The following is a 27405-nucleotide window of genomic DNA, read 5'->3' as shown; positions in this document are numbered from 1 at the left end:
CAGGTCTCTGCCCCCGCGCGGGGCCCGGGCCGTGTGGCCGGAGGGAGAGGCCGGATGGAGCGGAGGATGAAAGGCGGATACTTGGACCAGCAAGTGCCCTACACCTTCTGCAGCGTGAGCGCCGCGCCGGCCTCCACGCCCGCCCCCTCCCTGCACCCCGCCCCTACCCAACCCAGCGGCCCCAACGGGGTCCAGGGCTGCCCTCCCCTGAGTCACCCCGGGACCCCAGCCCCGCCCCCCAGACCAGGCGGCCTCAGGGTGACTCGGGGGCATTCTTCCCCTTCTCCGCAGAAATCTCCCGGAAATGGGAGCTTGCGCGAAGCGCTGATGGTCCCGCAGGGGAAGCTCATGGACCCGGGCTCCCTGCCGCCCCCCGACTCCGAAGGTAAAGAGACAGAGAGACAAACCTCTACCCTCCCCACCTCACACACCCCGAGGGCTGACCCTGGAGCCCCTGCCCTTTTCCCAAAAAGACTCGCCCTCCAAGGGACTCTGGTCATTATCTGCCAGTACCCCCAAGGGGGAGGTCATCCGGCTCGCTAGGGCTCCCGCTCTCCCACGAGCACCTCCATCTCACCTTCTCCAATTCCATTATTCACCCCTCAGATCTATTCCAGGATCTAAGTCACTTCCAGGAGACGTGGCTTGCTGAAGGTGAGTGGTTTTGTGACGTTTACTATTATTGGGGTGGGGGATGCTCTCTACCCCTACTATTCCAGCCTAGCCCGCTTCCTCTCTCCTCGCCCTCAAGGGCCTCTGCAAGGCCCCTTCCCCAAGTCCCCTGCCTCTCCACTCTTTCCAGCTCCCAGCGTGGATACTTATATTGATATTTATTTTCTCTGCCTTGAGCCAGGCTTGTGTAACTAGGCCTGCGGATGAATCAGACCATTGTGTGGGGTATTTGCCTATTTGAATGGAACTTGGCCCCAGGCCCGTTTTCCTGGTTGAAATGTTCATTTGCAAAGTTTGTTTGGCACCAGCCGCCAGGCCGAGGTGTAGGTTGGGGTGTTGCAGGAGTGGGGCGTTTGAGAAACTGGGGGAGGAGAAGGAGAGATTCATTTGTTACTTGCTTTCTGGAATTGCCAAAACATTCATTGTTACACCCTTGGTTTCTCTTCTTCCCAGCCCGCAGCGCCAAACAATTTACTGTTTGAGCCAAAAGAACAGCAAAAGTTTAAATAATTCTTTTTGGCCGCACTTTGGCAAAGCAGCCCAGGGCTTCTCCCTCAAACAGCCTTGATTGTTATTCTAATGGCAGCTGATCCTCCCGCCCCCTTCCCTCCTGACTACCTCCCTCCACAGGCAAATTGCCCCTCCAGTTTGCTGGGGGCGGGGGTGGGGTGCGCTCTGAGCTGGAGGGGTGGGGTCAATAGCGAGGCCTCCTCTGGGTAGCGAGGTGTGTTCCGGGGTGGGGGTGGGGGTCTCCTGGTTGGATTCCTTGGTGTGTTTGGGTGGGGCCTGAGGGTGTCGCCGGTGGGGCTGAGGTGGAGGCTTATGGTGTTTAGACGGTCTGAGAGGGAAGGGTTAACACCCCCATCTGAGGGTCCCTTCAGTGTAACACTGAAAACCAAGAAACTACAGCACCAGGAACCCCTTCTTGAGGGCTCTTTTCTTCTTTGGGATTTCCCCTTCCCTCCATCTGGGTATCTTTGACGATTTTTTAAAACTCAAACCCAGCTCCTCTAGAGCCATCTTTAAAACCTTGGGGTAGAAGAGAAAGACCCCTGACTGGGTGAGACTAGATCTGTCTCGACGACTGTGGTGTCCCCAAAATATGTACTCTAACAGACTGTTTAGCATAGAGCAAGCACTCAAGACATTTTGTGGAATTCGAGGCTAAACGGCCTCGTGGGTGCTGGAGGGATCTGGGGGTTCTGGGGGAGATTGTGCACGTCTTGTCTTCCCCGATTCTGCAAGCCCTGTGTGCCCAGCTGCGAGTTACATGCAGAGCTATGCCCAGTCCTCCCATCCTCCGCTTAAGGTTCCGGAGCTGGGCTGGAGCTGAAGAACGCAGCGGTGTCGGTTTCCACCGTCTCTCAAAGACTTCCTTTCCCAAAGCCTGATTTCTGTCTGGCTTGCCAGGCTCCTCGTCTGTCAGCTGAGGGTCCCTAGGCTCCCCAGGTGGGCAGCTCCCGGGACTGTGATCTAGGGGTAGGCTCAGAGGGTGGCATTTTGGAAGCAGCTGGGTTTGGAATGGGAAGGGGAGGAAAACGTTCTCATCTGCTCTCAACCTTGGAAGCCCCACCCCTTGGCGGTGGGGGTCTAGAAATTGTACTTGTGTCTATCTGCATGTGTCAGTGTGACAGCCAGTGTGTGTGCTTCCTGCTGCTGCCCTGGAAGTCCCTGTACATTTAAATCCAGTGGGTGGGGAGGTTGGGGGGGCCGCTGGGGTCTCCTTGGTTCCCTGTCCTTCCTTCTGAGGGAGCAGCTCAGGTTCCCAGCTGGCGATGGATGGCCAGGCGTGAGGGGGGGATGCTGAGGCCGATCGCTCCTTCTCGCTCTCTCTGCGGAGACAGATGCAGCTGCCGGGGCCCTGTCCCCCTGCACCATCCCAGCAGCACCCCAGCCTCCTCTCCTGCCTCTTCCCACCAGGTCAGTGACCCCTGCAGCCCAGAGGGAGTTTTGGGGTGGCAGGGAGGGTCTAGCTCCTTTGGAAACTTGCCAGTGGTGGGGCGCGTGGGACTGGAGGCCAGAGCCCAAACTCCCTCAGCTTGATTTCCCCCTAAAGCCCCAACGTGGAGAGACGCAGTAGGTCCTTGAAGTGTGGGTGAGGCTGTGAAGATTTCGGGGGAACACGAGGCTGGATTCTGGCGGCGGAGGCGGTTCTGGGTGCGGCATCTGGTGTCTGTGCAACATTGAGGGGGAGGGGGAGGAGGCTCTGTAGAGGCAGCTCAGACATCTTTGGGCTGGAGGTTTTCTAGATGGAGAGGGTGGGGGTGAAGTGAGGCTAAGGAGGTGTGTCTGTTTTCGGGGTGCCTGAGATCTGCTGAGTTGCTGGAGAAATAATCAGGCTACTGCAGGGAAACCCAGGCTCAGACAGGCTGAGCCCAAGCTGTGTCTGGCTATGGTTAAAGATGTGCCGCTTCTGGACGAGGGTTCCTTTCCGGGCTCGTCGGGAGCCCACAGGAACCCTCAGAGACAATGATGTTGGTCTCTTTGGTGGTAAGGAACATTGACTCTGGGTCATGTATGTCCTTTGTATGAGGCGGGGGTCCATAACGGGGTCGGTGGATTCCCAAAAGCTCTGTGGATAGGTTGCAGGGGTCCTTGCGCCCTCTGATATGTGTATAAAATTGTTTGGGGTACACCATACACAAAGGAATGTGAATTTTTCTAGGAAGAGAATGATCCATAGCTTTTATGAGATTCTCAAAGGGGTGGGTCTGTGCTCCCCTGGTCATAAGAATCATTGCTCCCAAATCTTCCTCCAAGGTCTTCAGCTCCCTTGCCCCTTGGTTTTCCCTCATCGTATGTTTAAGTCCAAAAAGAGAACCTGTGTGGGAAGGGTATGCATGGAGGATGTGTTTCATCCGTGTGCTGGCGTGAAGTAAAAGGCATCAGGGTGTGTGTGAGTCTGCGTGTGTGCACGCTGGTGCTTCAGCCTGTCTGTGGGGTGATATGGGGTTAATCCCGTCCTCCAGTCTTTCCTAGCTACATTGCCTCCTTCTACATCTTTCTGTCTCCTCCCCTTCCAGAAGGCTCTAGGGGACAAACGTCCCCTCCATAGATAGAGAACTGGTTCCTTCCAGCACACTGCCAGGGTGGGGGCGGGGTAAGGGTGAGAGATGAGGCGAGTGGTGACACAGTGGAGCAGAAGCTCCGGGGAGCGGCCCCCCTTCCCCCTGGGGCTCCTTAAGAGACCCCTTCACCCTGTGATTGCACCCTAGGAGGGGGAGAAGGTGATGGGGCATATATCATATAGGTGGGTGGTTTGGCTGGGGTGGGCTTAGCTACTTGGTGGTTTTCACCTCCCAGCTCTCCTGGAGCCCAGCTTGGGAGGCCCCTAAGCCCCTTCTCTAATACTGACCACCCCCCCCCCCGCCATTGGAGGGATGTTCCCTAAAATTCTCTCTTTCTGGGCATCATGCTGGCTTGGCACATTTCCCGTCCCCTCCTTAATCATCTGCCATGTCCCCCGGCAGATAAACTCCACCTTAGTGCCAGGATGGAGTTGGGGGCAGACCCTGGCACACTGGCTTGGCAGCCAGAGCTCAGCCAGGTCAACAAATATAGAGTGGCTGACACTCAAGACCGAACACGGTAATTAGAAATTCTCCTGCTCTCCAGGAATGAGAGGCTCATTGTTACTGTTCCTATTCCCATCCTTGACAGTCTCTGTGCGACTGAAGCCCTGTCCTGCCCCTTTGGGAGGAGCCGGTGTTCTGGAGAGGGGCCAGGCAGGGACTGGGGTTCCCACCACAGCCCCTTCTTGCTTGGCTGATTTCTCATGGCCCTGGGATGAAGATGGTGCCACCTCTTTTGAGGTGTGGTCAGTGTGCTGGGCGGGGGCCTCCTCTGGGACTGCTGGGGGGACTGGGGGTTCTGGTCAAACCTTCAGGCCTGAGGCAAGAGGAAAGACGAGATGACCCCTGGGCTCTCTAGCGTCACATGACCTGGTCTGTGACGCCAGCAGGAGATGCCCCCAGCCCATTACCTCCGTGGAAACTGGCAGTTAATGTAGCCCCAGAGGCAGACCTGTGTGCGTCAGCTTCCCCCGTGTTCTGCACCTCCTCCACCCTTGGAACCCTCCTTGCCCAGGTGGCAGGGAGGGAAATATTGTCCATCTTACTCTTATCACCCCCATCCTGCCACTTCGGGGGTCTTGTCTATGGGTGGGCCAAGAGGGCACAGCAGGGATGGGCTTGGGCCTTGCACCCCTGGGCAGCTGAGCAGGTTTTGCACCCTTCCCTGTATCCAGTTTTCCAAACCTGCCTATTCTTAAGAGCTACCAGGGGCATGCGTTAAAATACAGATGCCTGGCCCCCACCCCGGGCCTATGGAATGTGACTCTCCAGAGGAGGGGACTGGGAATCTGTTGTTAACAATGCCCCGGGATTCTTGATTGGGCCCAGTTTGGGAATGGTTGCCTTTGTGCCCTAGTTGCGCTCCTGAAAAGATGTGCTATGTGGTTTTTTGGTTTATTTGTTTTTGCCACGGGATTTCATGGTCTAGTGATCTATTTGATCACTTTAGGATTGTTCTATGCTTACTTTTCTTTCATAAGTTCTTTAGCTGCTAGTGGTTCCTGATTCTTTTTTTTTTTTTTTTTTTTTTAATGGTACGCGGGCCTACTCACTGTTGTGGCCTCTCCCGTTGCGGAGCACAGGCTCCGGACGCGCAGGCTCAGCGGCCATGGCTCACGGGCCCAGCTGCTCTGCGGCATGTGGGATCTTCCCGGACCGGGGCACGAACCTGTGTCCCCTGCATCGGCAGGCGGACTCTCAACCACTGCGCCACCAGGGAAGCCCCAGGTTCCTGATTCTTAAACCCCTCAGCCATTGGGTTCCCTCTGTCAGGAAGTCACCTACCTACAAACGTATATTTTATTTTAATTAATTTATTTTTTTATTGAAGTATAGTTGATTTACAATATTGTGTTAGTTTCAGGCGTGCAGCAAAGTGATTTGGTTATACATGTATATATGCGTATACCTATATTCTTTTTTTATTCCTTTCCATTATGGTTTATTACAAGATATTGAATATAGTCCCCTGTGCTATACCGTCAATCCTTGTTTCTTGTGTATGTGGTGGTGTACATCTGTCAATCCCATGCCCTCAATTTATCCCTCCCCCCACCCCGCCCCCCCGCATAAATGTGTATTTTAAAGCACTTGACACCTCTGATATTTAAAGTAAGTTGGTGAAGAATCCACTTGCCAAGCAATTGGTCACAGCCTAAAGCATCCCTTGTGAGATGTGCTTTTCAGGGGACCTGCCTCTAATGTTACCTGGTGGTGGAGAGGGGGAACCCTAAAGGGGAGGGAAGGGCTGGTTGGTTAGGATCTCTGTAGTTCTTGCTCCCAGGCCCATGTCGCTGGCTCTCACCGGCCTGAGGACAAGGAGTCATTGTAGTTTATTCATATAGTTGACAAATAATGCATTGAGTGTCTCTTCTGAACGAGACCTTGTTTGAGGGGTGCTGGGGAGTCAGACAAATAAGACAGACAAAGCCCCTGCCCTCAGCAAGGTTAACTTTCTGGTAGAGGAGATGGACAATAAATTACACATAAGTTACATGTGCGTAAATTAATAAGTTCAGGTAGTCATATGTGCTAGGGAAAAAATAAAACAGGGATGCGATCGAGAGCCAGGAGGGACCACTTTGGTTTGGGTGGTCAGAGAAGGCCTCTGAGATAGCAAAGTGAGCTAACACTTCAAAGGCCAGAAAAAAAAAAAAAAACAGGCCGAGATGTGGGGAAGAGGGTTCAAGCTGGTCAAGTTTGAGGACCCAAGAGGAGACCAGAGCTCTGGAGAGTAACAGGCAAGGAGAGGCAGGTGAGAGAGGTAAGCAAGAGCCAGGAACTTGGGCACCCCAGAGGCCAAGGGCAAGAGTTTGGGGTTCATGCTTTAAGCAAGGGAGAGAAGTGATCGGATTTCTGTTGTAAAAAGATCCCTCTGACAGTTTGGGGGAGAGTAGATGTTGGGAGTTCTGAAAACATGTCGTGGCTGAAATCCAAGGAAGAAATGATGGAGCCTTGGCCCAGGAGGGAAGCCATAGAGACTGGGGTGTGTCCTGTATAGACTAGGACGAGTGGCCATGATCTCCAGGCATCTCCTCATATCCCTCACCCTTACCAGCCATTCTCAACTCTCCAGTCATTGTATCCATGAGTTTTCCTATTGTCCAATCTGAGAGCAGTCTCCAGGGAACGAAAGACCCCTCTCCATGGGTTCCATTGCTTCATCTTCAAGCCAGTCTCTTCCCAGACTGATAGGATGTCCCTCTCGGTGTCTACCCTTCCCCTTCCTGCTGTGATCTATTTATTCTTGAGAGAGGGGCAAAAAGTGGGCAAAGACTCTGGGGTCAGGAGAGGCGCTCAGCTGTATCCCACCTGAAGGAGTTAGTGAGGCCAGGGTAAGAACTAGAAATCAAAGCCCGGATATCCAGTCTGGAGGCCATGGATGAGCTGTTGTTCTATTTTAGTTTTCCTGCCTAATCTCCAAACTCAACTCGACCCACGCTGGCGCCCTGGGAGTGCTCCTCAGAGCTCCAAGCTTGGGAAGCCCTTCTCTCTCTCCTAGTTGCACATCAAAGCGATAAGGCACCTGACCTGCCAGTGTCCCCAGCCTCCTCTCCCACTGTCATCCTCTTACCACCTCTCTTGAACCATTCTCTTTCTTCCATTCCATCTCCTTTCCCAGGCTCTAGATTTCTACCTTTCACCGGGGAGGTTCTATAAAAGGCAGATTCCTGGGTTCAGCCCAGATTCAGAATCTTCCCATGTGATTCTAAGTCCACAGAATCTCACTCCTTATCGTACCTGCCCACCCCAGATGTGACTCTGCTGGGAGCTTTGAGGGAGCTTTGTAAACTCTGAGGGGCAGGGCTGTCTGCACTAATAAAAGTGGAGGGAAAAAAGACAAAGCATCTAGGACAAAACTCTGGAATCTGCTCAGACGGGTTCTGAGAACTTGCAGCCTTCCCTCCAGGGTGTTAATGGAACCCAGAGATGGAGGTCACTAGGACCTGGGGTGGAGTTGCCTTCAGTCCTAGGAAAGCCGTTTCCCCGCTTCGGGCTGGTGCTAATCTGCAGGGCTGCAATAATGGTGTCTGCCAGGGACTGCCATCCAGGGCCCCCACCCCAGACTCACCTCTGGCCTCTCTCTGCAGCTCAGGTACCGGACAGTGATGAGCAGTTTGTTCCTGATTTCCATTCAGAAAACTGTGAGTAGAGGGCCCTGGGTAGAGGGAATGGGGGGTAGGGGAGGGCAGGAAATGAGTCACAGGGATAGAGAATCACAAAAGATCAACTTGTTCTGTCTTCTAGAAGAGCGTGGAGGGCAGGGCTCCCCATTCTTGGGTTTGGACTCAAAGACCAAGCAATAACTGGGAGATGAGACCTTGCTTCAAATCGGGGCTTGTCCATCCTAGCTGTGTGACCTTGGAGCAGACACTTCATCTCTGTGATCCTCCATTTCCTTATTTCTGAAACGAGGGGCTTGGACCAGTGCAGCAGGGTCCAGTTCTACCATTCTAAGTTACTTTCATGCAACCGGGGGCAATTTTGCCCCCCAGGAGACAGGTGGCCATGTCAGTTGACATTTGGGGTTGTCACAACTGAGGGTGGGGTGCCGTTGGCATCTAGTGGGTAGAGGCCAGGGATGCCGCTAACATCCTACAATGCTCAGGATAGCCCCCATGACAAGGAATTATCTGGCCCAAATGTCACTAGTGCTACTGTTGAGAAACCCTGCTTTAATGTCAGATACTTTGCTCTCAACTATCTTCAGTGAAGTGAAACAGGGCACAAATGATCGACAACAGAACCGTCGATGGCAGGTTTTGACTCTCTCACATTCACTGCCTTGGAACCAACTCTGCTGCTCAGCCTGGTGGCTGGAGTTGGCGAACCCAGCAGGGGCCACAGGAAAGGCCAATGTTCTTCTCAGATAATTAGGAGCATGTGTATGATGCTCGTCAGCTGACAGGCAAGTGGGCTCATATCCAACCTTAACCAGAAAAAGAAAGATTCTTCATAGCCCCAAAGAAGAAAACATTTTTCTCCCTTGGAATTTTCCAGGGCAGTCAGGAAAACCAGAGGCCTTTGGTTGGAGGTGCTCACACCTAGAAAGGTGTTTGGGGGGTGGGGGGATTGCGTTAAATGTTGAACTTCAGACAGTTTCTTTGGTTCAGATTGGACGTTAGCCTGAGGTATAAAACTACACATAATGTAAATAGCCGAACTGTTCTTAGAAGTGTCTGACAACGGAGCTCCAGAGAACGGGGATGAGGCTGTACTGGCGCCCAGCTGCTCCTTAAAGAGCAGAAGGTGTCCGAAGCTCTTCCTGCCTCTCCTGTGACACTCTCTGGCTTTGCTCTGCGCCTCTCCCGACCCCCACAGTAGCTTTCCACAGCCCCACGACCAGGATCAAGAAGGAACCCCAGAGTCCCCGCACAGAGCGGGCCCTGCCCTGCAGCAGGAAGCCGTCCCTCTCCTACCACCATGGCGAGCAGTGCCTTTATTCCAGGTGAGCCCCAGCCCCGCCCTAGGGAAGGGTTGGATGGAGGGTGGGGGTGGGCACCTGTGAGCCATGGCAGCAGTTGAGATGCAGGTTAGACGACAGAAAGGACTTCCGAGCTCCTGTAATGGAGTAATATAGCTCAGGATTTCCTGAGTTGTTAGGATGAAAAATGCAGCAGCGGGTTCAAGGGATGTGTGTTAAGACCCGGGCAGAGTGTCTCCACTGGAGAAGCTGCCGTCTGACCCAGCCCAGCTGCTCTGGGCTGGGGAGAGGTGTTCTAAAGATTACACCCGGGCTTCCCTGGTGGCGCAGTGGTTGAGAGTCCGCCTGCCGATTCAGGGGACGCGGGTTCGTGCCCCAGTCCAAGAAGATCCCACATGCCGCAGAGCGGCTGGGCCCGTGAGCCATGGCCGCTGAGCCTGCGCTTCGGGAGCCTGTGCTCCGCAACGGGAGAGGCCACAACAGGGAGAGGCCCGCGTAACGATAAATAAATAAATAAAATAAAATAAAATAAAATAAATAAATAAATAAAGATTACACCCAGCTTCAGGATTAAGAAAGGAGAAAAAAAAGTTCATTTGGGGCTGAGTCTGGCTCATGCTGTTCCTTTCCCGGCACCCTCTACTCTTCTCCCATAATCCCTGTGACCTGACGTCCCAGGGAGTGAAGCGTTCAAAGATGCTCGCCCAGCTTCTCTGCCCCCTCACCCCTGTCTCCCCCTCACCTCCAGTGCCTATGACCCCCCTAGACAAATCGCCATCAAGTCCCCCGCCCCTGGTGCCCCCGGACAGTCGCCCCTGCAACCCTTTCCCCGGGCAGAACAACGGAGTTTCCTGAGATCCTCTGGCACCTCCCAGCCCCACCCTGGCCATGGGTACCTCGGGGAGCATAGGTAAGGTGACAAGGAGAACCAGGTCTCACCAGTTTTTTCTCAATCCCTGAGTGTTCTTCGCTGCCCTTAAGAAACCTGGCATGGGGGGAGGTAGGGAGGAAGGGATATTGACAGCCCCCCATTCCCCCCCCCCACTGGAGCCCACTCTAAGCTCTGGGAACTGCAGGCACAAGGAGGACTTCGTTTAATATTCTCTTTTCTTCCTTCTCCATCCAACCACATCCAGCTCTGTCTTCCAGCAGCCCCTGGATATCTGCCACTCCTTCACACCCTCTCAGGGAGGGGGCCGGGAACCTCTCCCAGCCCCCTACCAACACCAGCTGTCGGAGCCCTGCCCACCTTACCCCCAGCAGAGCTTCAAGCAGGAATACCTTGACCCCCTGTATGAACAGGCCGGCCAGCCCGGCCATCTGGCAGTGGGCCAGGGTGGAGTCAATGGGCACAGGTACCCAGGGGCGGGGGTAGTGATCAAACAGGAGCAGATGGACTTCTCCTACGACTCAGGTAAGAGATGCTCCTGGGAAGGGGATGGAGGGGTTTTGGTGGATTGCTGGGTGGGGTGGCATGTGATCAGTTCCATTAAACCCTGAATGTCTCCCCACAAGTTTTTTTACCTTCCCATCCATTTACCAGTTCATACATTCAACCCACCCACCTACCACTTCTTTTCATAGATTCAAAAGAACTGTCACTTTTCAATTAGCAAACTTATATTCAGATAAGAGATGAGTGACACGTGCAGGTCCTTGCCCTCAGGTAGCTTGTGACTTGATAGGAAAGTTAAGGCATTTCTTCCTATTTCTATTTAGCAGGTGCTTGGGGGTTTAATTACCTACTGAGATTTAAGTACTGTGCCAGGAGCATGAGTGTGTGCAGTTGGAGGACACAAAGATGAATAGGACGTGTCATTGGTCCCTGTCCCCACAGAAGCTTAAAAATACAAAGGGATTTGAATGAGGAGAAACATGAACTTGAAACTAGCCAGGTTCACAGTTCCCAGTTGGAAGGCGGGGTTCACATGTGGTTTTCACATCCTGTTCGGAGCCTCCAGGTTGGAAGGACCCGCCATCCTGGCCAGACCGGAAGTAGGGACGGCTTTAAATTCTAGTTTCCACCTGGCTGTTGACAGGAGTGAGATGCACTCAGCTGCTGTGTTCATTAACAGCTACAGCTCAAAACCCCATGCGCCCAGGAAAGGCCCAGAAAACCTTGTCTCCTGTTAACATTGCTACCAGCTCCAAATTTGAGTTTATCTGCAAACTTGCATTAGAAAAAATAAATGCAGAGATTAGGGTAGGCTCAGAGCTGGCCAGAGCTTTTGAATTTCCCTTTTCCTGGTGCCCAGTCTTTTAGGGGCAGGGGGTGAGCCCCCAATCCTCCAGGCTGCCCCAGCAAGAACCAGAAGGGAGCACCCACCTCTCCTCAAGCCCGGGCCCTAAGCCTGAGCCATGCCCGGCTGTGAGATGGAGGAAGGAGGAGGGAGACGCTCTTGCCGCCGACCTTCAAAGGATGTAGACCGGAGGAGATCGTGTTACATGCCCTTGAACTCCTGCCCCTCCCCCTTCAGCTTCCTGTGAATGGAGTCAGGAATTCCATTCACAAAATGGAGGCATGAATGAGCCCACCCTCCCGCCTCCTCCCGGAGGTGTCGGGTTTCACCATCTCATTCATAGGTGGGAGTGGTGGGGGTAGGGCGGGAAGGGGCTGGCGCTTGAAGGGTTGACTTTGCACCGGGGCCTCCTCCAGGTGGGGTGGGGAGGTGTCAATTCCGTGGAATGGAATGAAATAGAGTGGACGGTCTGCTGTCAGACGTGAAAACACACAGCCCCGTGTGCCCACTGCCTCTTCCACAAATAGATGCATGCGTGTTCTCTCTCTCCCCCCCGCCCCACCCTCACTCCTTTCCTCTCTCCCTCCCTCCCTCCCTCACACCCGCACTGGGCTGAAACCTGCCCTGCTGACCGGACGTCAGCCCATTCCAAGGGAATTTTAGGCTGGGACACTGAACCCTTTCCCCGGAGGTTCATCTCTACCCTCCTCCTCCCCCTAAACTCACAGGAAACAGCTGCTCCCTGGAATCCTGGGCCTTGTGGAGCAGCTTTGCCCAGCCCCAGCTGCTGCCATCCAGGCCCTCTGGCCCCGCCCTCAAGTTGAAGGCTTCCGGCTTCTCACTCCCTCTGGGGGAAGTTCCCCTAGGATTTGGTGGTAGGCAGGCCTCTGGGAAAAGAGCCGGAAGGCAGGCTGGCAGAAGTTCTTGAATGTGGGCAGGACTGCCGCCCCTACCCCATATACCTGTAACATCGCCCTTTTTTCTTTCTTCCCCCCTAGATGTCCCTGGGTATGCTTCAATGTACCTTCACGCAGAGGGTTTCTCCGGGCCCTCTCCAGGTGACGGGACCGTGGGTAAGGCAGCCTCCTCCCTCCCCTGCCAAGCCCTCCAAGTTTGGAGGAGGGAGTCGTGCCTTGGGGGAGGGGCTCCTGGCCAGGAGTCCCTCTGGGCTCTGTGGGGTCTCGTATCAGTGAACCCCCAGATCTAAGTGACCCCTGCAACTTCCTCCTCAAGGCTATGGCTATGAGAAACCTCTGCGACCATTCCCAGATGATGTCTGCGTCGTCCCTGAGAAATTTGAAGGTCAGAGAAGTGACCTTTCGTGCCCTCTGTGTCCCCCAGGAATCACATTTCATGAGAAAGGGCCTGGAGAGACCCCTGGGGAGAGGGGGCTGGGTTGCTTGGGGGACCAGAAGGCACAAGCCCTCCACCACCTGTTTCCCGTGTTCCCCAGGAGACATCAAGCAGGAAGGGGTGGGAGCCTTCAGAGAGGGACCGCCCTACCAGCGCCGGGGTGCCTTGCAGCTGTGGCAGTTTCTGGTGGCCCTGCTGGATGACCCGACAAATGCCCACTTCATTGCCTGGACCGGCCGGGGGATGGAGTTCAAACTAATTGAGCCTGAGGAGGTGGGCCTCTCAGATGTCCCCACCCCTCCTCCCAACGACTTTGGGGCCTGGAGATGAGAGGACCTGGGAACTGGTGGCACGTGCCTTCACCAGCACCGTTGCTTTATTTAACCTGAATTCCTGCCAAACCAGGGTCTGTGGGCTGGTGCTTAGCTGCAGGGCCAGCTGAGCATTTGCACCAAGAATCTCAAGTACTCTTTCTGACCTGTGCCCCATTGTTTCCTCCGCTGAGCTGCCATCGCCATCCCCAAACTCTGTCTCCTGTCCCCAGGTCGCCAGGCTCTGGGGCATCCAGAAGAACCGGCCAGCCATGAATTACGACAAACTGAGCCGCTCACTCCGATACTACTACGAGAAAGGCATCATGCAGAAGGTCAGGGGTTAAGGGTCCAAGGACAAGGGGGTGGGGGGCGGTGGATGTGGGAAGGTGATGGGGGCAGGAGAGCATTCTCGCAAGTTTGAAGGAGCAGACAATGAACCAGAGAAGTCAAACTGTGGACAATCCCAACATCTCCCTCTCCCAAAACAGGGATACACATAAATAGTAACGGAAAAGCCTAAAGCATGGAGAGGTTGAGATTAGAGAACAGGAGCTTCTTAGAAGAACCAGCTGGAGGAGAAATGTGCCCCGGGCATCTGTAGGAGGGCTGCTCTCCCCACGCCCACACTGACCCAGGCCTCTCTTCCCACAGGTGGCTGGCGAGCGTTACGTGTATAAGTTTGTGTGCGAGCCCGAGGCCCTCTTCTCTCTGGCCTTCCCGGACAATCAGCGTCCAACTCTCAAGGCTGAGTTTGACCGGCCGGTCAGTGAGGAGGACACAGTCCCTTTGTCCCACTTGGACGAGAGCCCCGCCTACCTCCCAGAGCTGGCTGGCCCTGCCCAGCCCTTTGGCCCCAAGGGTGGCTACTCTTACTAGCCCCTAGCAGCTGCCCCCCTGCTGCCGGGGGTGCTGCCCTGTGTACATAGAGATAAATTTGGTGTCAGGGAAACTCCCGCTCTGAAACCCACAGATGTCTTTGGAGCAGATCCCTTCTGCCCATCAGTCACTCCAGCCCAGACTCTGAGCTGCTCCCCAGGGTTGACGGGAAGGGAAAGTGGAGACACTGCGAGTGTGAAGGTGGCGTCTCGGAAACTCCTCCGGGGACTCCACCTCTGGCCTCTTCCTAGGTCCTGCTTAGAGGCCAAGCCCCACTCCCTCTCCCCCATCACAGAGAACAAGAGCTTGTTCTGTTCTGGGGGACAGAGAAGGAGCTTCCCCACTTCAGCCTGGTGGAGAGGGAGACATTGAGCTCCCCTGATCCCCCATGGTGGGGAGACAGCGGCCTGCAGCCTGCACTCCGCTCCAAGCTGTGGCCCTGGAGGGTCCTACTTGGCAGTTATTGGTGCTCTTTGTTCGTAGAGTCAGGGGGAGGCTGGAGTGAGGAACCTGGGATGGGGGAGGGCTTGCCAGGTGGAGGAGGGACAGCTGGGCTCGGCTCCCAGGGCCCTCTGCGTCTCTTCTGCGTTTTCCTAGGCCCAGGCCTGGGATTTCACCTCCATCTCCACTACACCTGCCAGACCCTAATAAAGGCCCCTGCGTCTCCTGTGAGTTCTCCTTTGTCCGCTTTGCTGCCATGGGAGAAGGACCTGGGGTTGGAAAGAGCTCTGGCCTTAGGGGCCCATGACCTGCGTTTGGGGCCTGGCCCTGACACTTAACTTCCCTTATGGGTTTAGGAAAAAACAATTGACCTCTGACTTTTTCCTCTGGAAAATGGGCTCAGTGATACCTGCTCTTTCCCCCTCCCAGGCTTATTGTGTGAGGATTGTCCGAAATAATGGACAAAGGGTACTTTGGCCTAGTGCCCGCTGGCCACCTGCAGCCATCTCCCTGTCCAGGTTGAAGGAAGTGGGAGCCTAGTAGAGCTTTGAGGACCTCCTGGGGCTTCTTCAGGCAGAGTTTGGCCTGTGGTTTCTGTGATCACAGTTGCTCCCATGACCATGCTACCCATGTGTACCCCAACTGTTTGTCCCCTCCTGCCGTGGCTCCAGGTTGCTGTTTTTGCTGAAGGTGAGGACAGTTTGTGTGGAGAGGATCTGGAGAGCAGGGAGAGAAGGCACCCAGGCAGGAGGGTGTGGGGAGCCTGGAGCAGCCCCGAGCCCTGGGTCCTGGCTAGTGGAGGAAGAACAGGCCAGACCTTCGCAGGACAAGGGAAGGGGAAACAGCATGGATTCTCCTTGCCCAAATTTGGGGGAAACCAGAACCCTGGGCCGAGTTTTCGGGGTTCGGGGGAAGGCCAGGCTGAAAAAGTGACACCTAGAGAGGAAGTGTAACAGTAGATATGACAACGGGGTGGCTGTGCATAAGGGAAGAGCAGGATGGGCAGTTCTAGACCCAGCCCCTGTGTAAGCAGCTTCCTAGGAGCCAGGCTCAGGTGGAAACGGGTGCTCTCCATCCAGGTACATCAGAACTGCAGGGAACCGCAGCTGCGCTGAGGCAGGGCCAGCCCAACCCCGTTAATGCTGCACCCTCAGCCCCTGCCCAGTACTTACGCCAAGATGGCAGAAAGGGATGCCACGCGAACCCTACCCACAAATAGAAAGCAATGTTATTTTTTTCCCCAGAAACAGAAAACAATGTGCTGATTTTCATAATTTAGAGCAAGAGACAGAAAATTTTAAGAAACAAGTTTTTAAAAATATATGATTTAATTGTACATGAAAGCCAGGCTATCATGGTGGGAAGAGGTGTAAAGTCAAGTGGAAACCCTGAGGTCCCCAGTAGGCGCACATGAGGAGAGACAGGGATTTAGGTGAGAAGCAGTGTCCTGGAAAGGTCTCCACAGGCTGAGACACGTGAACTCTGCCCTCTGAAATGCGCGTTAACGAGACACTCCTCACAACTCTTGTTCAAATCCTTACACTTGGAGGGCACTTCTCTGAGAGGAGACAGCTACCAGACCACAAGCACGACCACTGGAGAATTCTCTGGCTAAAGGAGAGACAGCCAAAACCAAATCGTGCCCCAGAATGGATGAAGGTGAACCCTGGACCAAGGCACGTGACCCAGCAGGAGAGCTGACATGTGGCCCGTGGGGATGGTCCCCGACACACAGACAAGTACAAGACTCGGCACATGTGCAGGGGCACGAGACTCCTGAGCTAGGCTCCCACAGGGGTGGGGTAAACAGCATACTTTTAACAGCCGAGCAGATTCCAGCTCCCTGCATGAGACCCACATCCTCTCCTGGGCTGTCACTCAATCTCGGGAAATATTGGTTCAAGGAAGAGAAACAGGGGCCCCACTGTGTAGGAGCAGCAGGCGGGTCCTCCTTCCCAGTCTGGCCGGGAGCCCCTTCTCCCTCTGGGCAGGCTCAGCAATACCGCCTACATGCTGTTTCCTGATGGACAGTCAGAAGGTCAGACCCCAGCCATGTCGTCACAGCAGAGACATGACCCCAGCTCTTCGGGGAGATGTTCAAGGAACACCCACAGAGCTGGGGTCCTTCTTTTTGCTCACCTAACCCAGAAAGATGACCAGCCTGCTGTCTCTCACCCTTGGCCCGCTTAACATCCCCTTTTCAACTTCAGCTTAAAACCCAAACCTCCTTCCTTGGGGGCGATGACTTCAGAGGTGCAAATGCCGTCAGTGCTGGTCACCCAGCTGGGACAGGCGGGCTGCCAAGCCCAGAGTTTTTGTTCCTAAACTGGAGAGACCTGGGCTGGAATTAAGACTGGGGAGCTGGGTACCCAGCCCCTGCTTCCACTTCACTTTCCTCGGTCCGTCCCTGCACCATCTCTCCCTATAATACCTTGAAGCTTAGCACGTAAAGATCACCTGCCCTTAACTGCTGGCCTGGCTTCCTGAGAGGCACACTCAGAATCGTAGGGGCTCACTCAGCTCAGTAAAGGGGCGGGACCTACAGTCAGCAGGTTCTGATGGGTTGTTTCTGAATTGTGTCTTCAGGGTGGCTGGTCTGCTGCTCAATGACAGCCCACAGTCCTTTATATCCTAATATGTCATATGGTCTCTTTTAGTGTCCAGCGCACCACTGTATAGTAGTTCTAGTATTTACATCATTACTTACTGGTGTGAGGAGGTAGGAAGCAGTGCAGGCCATAACACAGGATGTCCCCAACCCCCTGGGGGCTGCTCTACAAGACCAACTTTCCAGAAGTTCCACAGCCTGGCCCAGCAGCATCTGCCTGATGTTCTTCCAAGTCCAAGCCCAGAGGCTTCTCAGGAAATGTGAGAGGGGCACTTGGAGGTGGCCATTCCCCAGCCAAATGCTAGGAGAAAACCACCAAGCACGAGGCCAGGAGCACAGATCCTGGGCAGCACAAACAGGCTCTGAGAGGTGTTCTGTTGATTTTCAGTTTGGGGGTGGAGGAAGGGAGGCTTTGACCAAAACAACCCTTTGTCAAAGACCTCAGGAGGATAAAAATAAAACCAAAATAAACTGAAAGTTGTGTCATTTCTTACATGTTTCAAAAGGAAATAGGACACGCTGCATGTTGTGAGCATGGCAGGCGGGAAAGAGAGCCAGGGAGAGCCTTCTGTATTCAATATGTGGCATCTGTAACCACTCAGGCGCCCAAAGTGGAGCGCCTGTGCAGTGGATGTGGTTAATCATGGGGCGGTCCACGCAGAGCCGGACCAGCGCCGGTGCTGAGAGATAAGACTGGAGGTCCGGCTGTGTGTCACCTCCCAGCCCAAAGAGGCCCCGGGCTCTGGTTTCAGGGGACTCTCCACTGAAGCCACAGATACTAACCCTCCCCACCCTCAGCCCAGGCCAACACTAACCTTTCAGCTAGAAGAAACAGCCACAGAAAACCAATTTTGTTTCCTTAAGAAAATAAATATTTGCAGGAGGTTAAGCAAAAGTACAGAGGCTGGACAGGGACAGGAAGCGGGGCCAACACTTTCAGCGAGCTTTGTGGCTCCCTCCTCCAGAGTACCAGCTAGGGCATCAGGGCCCTCACTGAGTCCAAGTACCAGATGCTCATGACTTCCCTTTCCCATCCGAGGGCTGCAGAAGTTTCCTCTTTCTTGGAGATGATGCAATGTACTCCCATGTTGGCTGTGAGCCCTGGCTGAGTGCCTTGGGGTGGTGGGGCTTGGAGGCTCTGATCAAACCAGGCGTAAATCCCTGTTTCTATTTTACCACCAGGGAAGAAATGAGAGACAAGTTTAGGAAATGCCCAGTTAAGATAGTCAGTCACTGGACAGCTGTATCCTCAGGATCAGCTTTTCATCAATAAGGGCGAGGCCAAGCCCGGGCCCACTGCTGCAGAAGAGACACACAGACTCTCGCCTTTCAGCGCCGCCGGAAGGCTCGGGATATTCTCCAGGCGTTGGGTTCCTCATAGCGGTTGTACAAGGGTTCAAGTCGTTGCTGCTTCTTCTGCTTGCTTAGCTTGGTCGGGTCAGAGACCTTGAAGAAGGCTGGAGCAAACTCCACAAGCCACCGGGGGTCAATGGTGGTGACCTCACGCATGTACTCCTTCGTGGTCAGCACCAGCTCGTGGTACACCACCCTGAGCGGGGGACAGAGAGAGGGCTCAAGCCTCCGATACAGGCCCGGCTCCACGGCACCCTGGTCCCTGTTCCCTGGTGGGCCTCAGCTGAGCTTGCATTTGACCCTCTTACCTCTCCTGCCTGACCCCTGAGGAGACTGCAGCCTCTGTTTATGATAGCCACACCCCAATACTGAGGAGCCTGCACACCTCTAACCACAGAAAACTGCCAGTTCCAACGATTTAAGTGACACGGAGCCCATCACATCCCTTCTCTGGACCTTGGTTTCCTGCTCTGTGAAATGGGTGGTTTTCTAGGCTGTATCCATAGAACTCTAGGGCCCTGAAGAGGACCTCAGAGGCTGCCACAAGGGGATGGGGAAAGCCAAGCAGGCAAGGCTCTACATCTCCAGCCCTCTTTCTACCACCATGGCGGCACAGTGGTTTTTAATTGGTTTTATGTTAGGGTGGGTAAGATTCCAATTTTTTTTAAAATACTACTTGAAAAAAAAATTTTTTTTTTAACCACCTCACTAGATAATCTCTAAGATCCTTCCTAGCTCTTACCCCCATGATTTTATTTCTCTAAAAACGGCCTCAGGACTTCCCTGGTGGTCCAGCGGTTAAGACTCTGCGCTTCCACTGCAGGGGGTGCGGGTTTGATCCCTGGTCAGGGAACTAAGATCCCGCATGCCGCACAGTGCGACCAAAAAAATAAAACTATAAATAAATAAATAAATAATAAATAAAAAAGGGCCTGATATTGTGTCTAATTCAGGCTCCTGCTTCTCTAGAAATATGAGCAATATTAGAATAGGAAGTGCTGGGGGTGGGTGAGGATACAAACACAAAAAGGCCAGTAGATCCACAAGTTCTCTCTGCCCACCTACCATTCGGGCTGTCTGTTGAAGAGAGCACTGGAAGGATGGATGTAGACCACCTGCTGGTCGATCAGTGTCCGGTAACCCTCCTGTGGGTCTTTCTTGGCAGCGTTCCGGAAGAATCCACTGCAGATGGCCTTCTGCACTCGGACTGTGGACTTACCACAGGAGACCACATCCAGCTTGTGTCTAGCAGGAGAATAAACCAAGAGAGGACAAAGGTGTGAGACTATGCTGCTTTCAGAGGTTCTATCTTCCGGAATGATGGTACCCAACACACCCTTCTTGGGGTCCCCAGAGTTTGGCACCAGGACCCTGCTTCCAGCCCTTCCAGAGGCAGCTCTACCCAGCGGGCAAGATGGATGCCATAAGAGCCAGACACTTTGCTTAGGTTGTAATTCAATCCAATTAATCATGTTGCAGAGGCTTGTAAACAAAGAGCATTTTCAACAACTAATATATCATCTCCCTCTTAGGAACTTTCTGAAGTGATTCTCAGTCCCATCCCTACCTGGGGAGGAGTACAACAAAGACGGAAAAGCTGGAGGAAAAGAGTTATGTGAGGAGCGAGAGTACAGGTGCCTACAGCTTCACAGGTTCGTACAGAGACAAACAGACACGGCATTCAAGGAGGTTCAACTTGAACACGAGAAGTCACCGGGTGTTACCTGTCCATTATGCCCAACATCTGCTTGCGAATGTCCTGGGCCCGGCGCAGAGAACGAGCCTGGATGAAGTTCTCATAGCACCACGGGTTGGAGAACTTATTGTTCTTCCAGGAGTTGTACACGGCCAGCAGGGTGAGGTGGTCCCCTTCGGTCTGGTGGAATTTGGCCTTCTTCTGATCTGCAAGGGCTTGTTTATCCTGCAAGCAGTGCGGAGAGGATCATTTTCCACCCCACAGCTACTCACTGAACATCCAGCAGTGCTGGGGAGCCCTCTGCGGCCCCATCAAGTGTCCACATTAAGCACTGTGGTGGCAACAGGCTGACTTCACCCAACTTCACCTGACCCCTGTCTGAACGTGGGCCTGAACTCCCTACCTTGGGCCTGTAGAAGACGTTCTGCACAGACAGCATGGACACAATGGTCAGCATTTCCTCACTGCAGCCTAGATGCACAGACATGATCAGCATTTTGCACAGCATTGGCTCCAGAGGGAACTCTGCCATCTAGAGGGAGAAGAAGAAACTACAGTTGCATCCCTGGGGAAGACCCATCTGGGTTGCCAGCGTAAAAACACTGGTCAGAGTGGGTAACAGGCCACAGGAGGTTTACCTAAGCACGATGGTGTGGGATGCCTGGCTCTATCAGAAGATTTTTTTTTTTTTAAATTTCCCAAATAAACCCAACAAAATGTATGTGACCAAGAATATAACTACCGTTGGAATAGGTGGGAATTTTGCCGACATCTTTTCAAATTAAGGCTAGACTCAATAATATATCATGAGGTAAGATTAACTGAATAGAATTTATTTTTCTGTAAAGAAGAAAGAGTTTTAAGTGATAGTGGAAAATCCAGGTTAAAAACAGGCATGTAGAATTCTACTCAAAGCTTATCCAGGGCCTCAGAGTTTAATCTTTTAAACAGAACAGAGTATGGAAGGTTAGCCAGGGAACCTTCCCCAAAGCACCAGAAGTTAGGTTTTGTCCCCTACCCTGCGGCCCAGGCGAGTAAGTAGGCCCTCGTCGTCCAGGGCCCCCAATGTGTATAGCTGCTCCATGGCTGTGATCAAGGTTTCCATTGGCGGGGCATCCATAAAGTCAAAGGACAGCAGGTCATTGATGCCCATGGCCTAGAACAGAAGAGAAGAATGTGTGGGATGGGAGGGTCATCCTCACCAGTGTTAACATGGAGGGAGACTACTTGTCACCTTCTCTCTTATATCTTCGACTGCAATTAGAAAGCCACTAGCAGGATTAGCAGGAATCTCCAGGAATGCGCCACACAAAACTCAAGACTGATAGAAAGCATATACTTTCTCGGGAAACTTTAAAAAACACTCACTCAGAATGACAGTATGTACAGCTTAACGACAAAAAGATAAAAATTTAAAAATGGGCAAAGGTAGACATTTCTCCAAAGAAGATATAAAAATGGCCAACAAGCATATGAAAAGATGCTCAATATAACTAGTAATTAGGGAAATGCAAATCAAAACCACAAGGAGATACCACTTCATACCCACTAGGATGGCTATAGCTATAATTTAAGAAAGAAAAAAAAAGAAAGAAAATAACAAGCGTTGGCAAGATATGGAGAAATAGGAATCCTCATATGTTGCTGGTGGGAATGTAAAATGGTACAGCTGCTGAGGAAAACAATTTGGTGATTCACCAATAACTTAAATACAGAATTACAAAATGATCCAGGAACTCCACTTCTAGATATATACCCAAAAGAACTGAAAGCAGGGACTCAGACAAATACTTGTACGTTAAGTTCACAGCAGCATTATTCACAATAGCTAAAAGGTAGAAACCAGCCAAATGTCCATCAATAGATGAATGGATAAACCAAACACTGTATATACATACAATGGAATATTATTCACCCTTAAAAATGAAATTTTAACACATGCTACAACATGACGAACCTTGAAAACATCATACTAAGTAAAATAAGCCAGATCAAAAGGACAAATATTTTATGATTCCATTTATCTGAGGTACCTAGAATAGGCAGCTTCATGGACACAGAAAGTAGAATAATGGTTACCAGGGGCAGAAGGGAGGGGAAAAGGGATAGTTTAGTTAAATGGGTACAGAGTTTCGATTTGGGATGATCAAAAAGTTCTGGAAATGGACAGTGGTTGATGGCTGGACAACACTGTGAATGTACTTAATGCCACTGAACTAGACATTTCAAAAAGATTACAGTGATAATGTATTGTGTATTTTATCATAATTAAAAAAAAAAAAGACAACAACCAGCTTGCCCTGTCTCTTGCATACATAATTTCTCCTGTGCACCTAGGAAGTGCCTTGTACCATGTTAGGTGGCAGGGATATAAAGGTGACTAAGACATGGTCCCTGCTCTCAGAGTTCACAATGGTGAGACACGTGGACACAAAACCACATGCAATCTGCCTGGCACAGAGTGGGTATTCGATACATTTGTTACCAAATTTGATGACTAAAAGAAACAAGTGAATGATGCACTATCCAAGTGTGTATAAAGGGAGATGTGGCAGGACCTAAGCTTTCTGTTTCTTTCCCATAAAGTGATGGTGACCATAAACACAGAGGGTGTTCAATAAATTCTTATTGTATAAGAACTACAAGGAATTATGTTAGCAATCGGTAAGCACTGTGCCAAGTGCCTTTACCTGCATTATCTCCTTTATGTTCACAGGAGAGACTATTAACAGCCCCCGCTTTTGAGAGGAGAATAGAGGTCAGAGGGCCGAGCAGATAAATTTGCCAAGGACACACAGCTCGGAGCAGAAGTTTGAGCCACAGATGCCTCTCTGTTCTCACTCCAGAGACTGGAGCAGGTTTTTTTTTTTCTCTGAAGCTCTGTTTTAGCCTCTTACAGGGAATGAATAATAAATTACAACACAGCGCTCTGCATCAGTGAAGTGCCAGGGCTCCAGCGCAGCATCAGTGGCGGGGGGCGGGGGTGCCATCATCTAGGAAATTACTCATGCGGCTCCCCCTGCCAAAAGACAATGAAGGTCCTCACAGGGGACTGGGAGAGGAAGAGCAACGATTCAGATGAAAACCAAGTCCCCAGGGGGCCAGGCTGAAATCTGTACTAACAGTTCCCCTTTCTGGATTGGGGGTTTTGCTTCTGTTCTAAAAGAACAGAGTTGGATCTGAAAGTTAAAGGGTTGAGGGAAGTGAGTTTGTCCACAGTTTGGCACTGATTTGATTTTTCCTCATATCCTGTTTGAAAATGCTCCCAGCTAAAACCTTTTATAACCAAATACCCTGCTGGTTACGATGGCAAGAAAAAAATGTCACAGCACACATGCCAATTTAGCCCCAGCCCCGCAGCAGAGAGGCTGTTATCACAGCCGTTTGCATTCCACTCAAAGGGACTGGTTCCATGAGGTTACTGAAGTATTTAACAAGGTTCATAAAACTGAGATTCATTTACTAAGGCCACAGGATTGGACTATTCTACCAAAGCATTCTAACAAGACAGTGATTTCTACCTTGAGTGAGAGCACTGTGCTTGCTAAGTTGGTTCTCTGGATTTCCGGCACGTTGGTGGTCAGCATTTCATCTCGGTAGGCACGTTCTGTATACAACCTGTAACACTTCCCTGGGCCTGTTCTCCCAGCTCTGCCAGCACGTTGCTTTGCCTGAGCCTAGAGGAGTGGGCATATAAAAGTAACATATCTGTTAAACATTGCTTAACAGCTTTACCCAGGAAATCTGTTAAAAGAGGGGCACTCAGCAACAGGCAAAACCTAAAATGGGGTTTATTTCACTTCCTTTAGGGTCATTTCCAAGACTACCTACCAACGCTCTTATCATCCCCTCTCCAACACTCAGCATTTCAGGAAAGTTTGTTCAAGTGAGGCCAAATACAAGCAAGTGAATCGAAGAAATATGGTAAAGATCACAGAAATATACCTTCAAAATAGTGTGGCAGGGGCTTCCTTGGTGGTGCAGTGGTTAAGAATCCACCTGCCAATGCAGGGGACACGGGTTCGATCCCTGGTCTGGGAAGATCCCACATGCCGCCGAGCAACTAAGCCCGAGCGCCACAACTACTGAGCCCACGCGCCTAGAGCCTGTGCTCTGCAACAAGAGAAGCCACCGCAATGAGAAGCCCACGCACCACAACGAAGAGTAGCCCCCGCTCGCTGCAACTAGAGAAAGCCCACGCGCAGCAACAAAGACCCAACACAGGCAAAAAATAAAAATAAAAAATAAAATAAAATATATTAAAAAAAAACAAAATAGTGTGGCACATCATAAATGAGAAAGCATAAAACAAAATGACAAAACCCACCCTCCACAGTGATGACCAAATGTAAGTGAACTAAATAAATATAATGTTAATCATACCAGTGAATGAGTCTGCAGCTGTTTTAAAAATTCGGTTTGAGATGCTCAATGACAGAAGGAAATGTTCACTCACAGAGATGAAGAAGCAAGTTGCCAAACAATGTAATACTAATTTTATTTATTTTTTAATCTTTTTTTTTTTTTTTTTTTGCGGTACGCGGGCCTCCCACTGTTGTGGCCTCTCCCGTTGCGGAGCACAGGCTCCGGACGCGCAGGCTCAGCGGCCATGGCTCACGGGCCCAGCCGCTCCGCGGCATGCGGGATCTTCCCGGACCGGGGCACGAACCCGTGTCCTCTGCATCAGGCAGGCGGACCCTCAACCACTGCGCCACCAGGGAAGCCCTATTTTTTAATCTTAATGCAAATATACAAACTACCAGAAGTAAAAAACTAGGAAAAAAATACCTTAAAATGTTAACTGTGGCTAATTCTGATGGTAGGCTTGTAGATGTGTTCTATTTTCTTTATCAAATATCCAACAATGAACATATATCACTTTAATAATCAGGAAAATTAAATACTTAATTAAAAACTGCATACTTACTACACTACTAGAATTGCAACCTGAAACAAACATGAAAAAAGATGGGCAAGAAAAACATCAAAATGATGACAGTGATTGGTGGTAGTAGGACTATGGGTAACTTCCAAAATAATGTAATATTATTTCTGAACTTATGGGAGAAGGGCGCTAATTTTTGAAATTAAAAAAAAAATGTAGGTTAGCCCTAGGTTGCTAGGAAACAGTGAATAGCAATCTGAAGAGGGCTGTTTTCTGACAAAACCATCTGTCTTATAAATAGTATCAGGATTTAGAAATTCCTATGCCAGCTCCAAACCAAAGTATGGAATATGAAAGGTCACTACCCACTCAAAGGCAGGCAGCAATCACACACCATGGCAGATTCCACAGCATTCTACAGGTGTCTCTCCAAATCAGGGAGAGCAGATAATAATAAATAACTTCTCCATCACTGCGAGTTGCACGTTATCACCCCCAGGAGAACTGTACAGAGTACACATGCTGGGGCCAGACTGCCCTGGTTTAAATCCTGGCTCCACCAGCTGTGTAACAGGCAAGTCACTTAACTCCTCTGGTTGTCAGTCTCATTTGTGAAATGAGGATAATAATAACAGCTACAACAAAGGATCAACTGAGAATATAATGAGTTCATGTATGTGAAAGTAGCTGGGACAGTGCCTGGCACTTAGGAAGTACCCTGCAGGTCTTAGCTATTATTACTAAAGTTTCAAAATGAAAACAGCCTTATGGTATTATAAATTATGAAAGTAATACATACCTCTTACAGAATATTAAAACAATATATATAATATATATAATATATATATAATAGATAACTAATAAGAACCTGCTGTATAGCACAGGGAACTCTTCTTCACTTTGCTGTACAGTAGAAACTAACACAACATTGTAAAACGACTATACCCCTATTAAAAAAAAAAAAAGACAATATATAAAAGTACAAGGAAGAAAATGTGCTTTACCCATCAGCACAGTAACCAGCAGCACCACCAAGAAATAACCCTGGCTAACATTTCGCCAACATGCTTTCAGTCGCAGGCACGTTTACATACACTGTGCACAAGCACACACCATCTATTTTTAAACAAAAATTGGATTATACTACTCATGCTATTTTGTAGCTCACTTTTTTCAAACGATATATCAGAGTTATATGCTTATGTCATTAAATATAGATACACACCACCATGTTAATGTCACATAACATTCTATGGCATGAATTTACCATATTTTATTAAACTACTTCCCTTTTGGAGCTCATTTAGAATTTTTCCAGGTTCCCTCCAATATAAACAATGCTTCAGTGAACATCCTTTTCCATTACCTTTGGGTATGTGTTCAATCATTTCTAACTTTCAGATATACTTCTAGAAGCAGAACTGTTAGGTTAAAGAAATGAACTTTTTTACATTTCGGATACATTGTGGCCAAACTGCCTTCAAAAGGGATGATCAGGCTATTCATTTTTAAATATAATTTAGGTAGGAAATTATTCCATAATTACCAAAGAAACACATTATCATCTCATGAATTATTACTATCTCAGATATCTGTGGCTAAGTGCAATACTTTAAAAAATATGTTCTTACCACTTATATTAGATCATCTAGGGTGCTAGGATTCAATTTCTTTTTTTTTTTAAGTTCCAGTTTTATGGGGCTTTTTAACGTTGACACACAATTCTAGAGATTAAAAACAAACAACACAAAATCTCCCTTATCTCAAGAAAGCAGCCAGCATCTTAAAACAATAAAATTCAAAATACAAAACCATAAAAAATTTCAGAAAAGCCCTAACCAGGATTTTCAGAAAAGCTGCCAGTAGAAGCTGCCATACCTGAGAAATAGGAGTTACCACGAGCTGGTCGATCCCTGTCTTAGAATTGTAAACCTTCTGCTTCACGAATCCAGGGTCCACCACATAGTAAATGCCGTCAATCGTCAGTGAGGTCTCCGCAATGTTGGTGGCAATCACGACCTGCGGGCGAGAAGGACACAGCTGGATTGAGCCGCCCAGGCTCAGCCCAGAGGTGTGAAAGGAGACTTCTGAATTCAGACACCTTCCCAAAGGGACTGTGTGGCTCTCCCTCTCTCGAGATGATTAGAGAGCACTTAATCTCAGTTTGGCCTCAAAAGGGCAGAAGGGGAGGTGCCTTCATCTTAAGGGTTAGGTTGGGGAGGGAGTGGAACCTGAGAGAAGTGGAGTAGGAAAAAGCAGTGGCCAATCAAAGCCAATTTCATTTGGTGCAAATGGCTACATATCTCCTTTTCTAGATCCAATGTTGATTACTGCAATTTTAATTTTCTAGCACCCTGGGAAGGCAGAGATTTCCTGGCATCACATGTGCAGCGCAAAATGAGATTTTTCTTCCCCCACGGGGACATCTGGACTACAGAATGGGCTGTTTGTGTATATGGAACAAGAGGGAG

General features: G+C 50.8%; 2 protein-coding genes across 7 annotated transcripts in view; one reads left to right on the top strand and one right to left on the bottom strand.

The window, feature by feature from the left end:
* Positions 1-28: 28 nt before the first annotated feature.
* Positions 29-14623, top strand: ETV4 (ETS variant transcription factor 4). 5 transcript variants are annotated; one of them, XM_079725029.1, is made up of 12 exons: positions 29-114; positions 292-385; positions 607-654; positions 7835-7888; positions 9066-9192; positions 9917-10078; positions 10305-10582; positions 12407-12481; positions 12642-12710; positions 12862-13034; positions 13306-13407; positions 13727-14623. In XM_079725029.1, the coding sequence occupies exons 1-12, from the start codon at positions 55-57 to the stop codon at positions 13949-13951; spliced, it is 1467 nt and encodes a 488-aa protein (XP_079581155.1). In that variant the 5' UTR covers positions 29-54; the 3' UTR covers positions 13952-14623. The 5 variants fall into 5 exon arrangements, with proteins under 5 accessions (XP_079581155.1, XP_079581157.1, XP_079581158.1 ...); XM_079725031.1 differs by having other exon boundaries at positions 53-114; positions 9069-9192; XM_079725032.1 differs by having other exon boundaries at positions 53-114; positions 9935-10078.
* Positions 14624-17855: 3232 nt separating this feature from the next.
* Positions 17856-27405, bottom strand: part of DHX8 (DEAH-box helicase 8) — a gene marked incomplete at its 5' end in the record, with an annotated part of 28079 nt that continues 18529 nt past the window's right edge. For both annotated transcript variants that reach the window (XM_079725027.1, XM_079725028.1), the window contains 7 exons: positions 17856-18549; positions 19419-19598; positions 20078-20274; positions 20453-20581; positions 21068-21205; positions 23571-23726; positions 26813-26953. In XM_079725027.1, coding sequence (XP_079581153.1) covers positions 18330-18549; positions 19419-19598; positions 20078-20274; positions 20453-20581; positions 21068-21205; positions 23571-23726; positions 26813-26953 — 1161 coding nt within the window. In that variant the 3' untranslated portion in view covers positions 17856-18329. The remainder of the gene's footprint in view (positions 18550-19418; positions 19599-20077; positions 20275-20452; positions 20582-21067; positions 21206-23570; positions 23727-26812; positions 26954-27405) is intronic.

This window comes from Hyperoodon ampullatus, assembly GCF_949752795.1.
Source record: "Hyperoodon ampullatus genome assembly, chromosome: 19".
NCBI lineage: Eukaryota > Metazoa > Chordata > Mammalia > Artiodactyla > Ziphiidae > Hyperoodon > Hyperoodon ampullatus.
Note: the sequence above shows the minus strand (reverse complement) of the source record. Positions and strands in the feature narration are given on the sequence as shown.

Coding starts and splice junctions, on each gene's coding strand:
- ETV4 (XM_079725030.1), top strand. CDS start 55: ATGGAGCGGAGGATGAAAGGCGGATACTTGGACCAGCAAGTGCCCTAC. Junction 386..606: donor GCCGCCCCCCGACTCCGAAG/GTAAAGAGACAG, acceptor TTCACCCCTCAG/ATCTATTCCAGGATCTAAGT. Junction 10,079..10,304: donor GGGTACCTCGGGGAGCATAG/GTAAGGTGACAA, acceptor AACCACATCCAG/CTCTGTCTTCCAGCAGCCCC.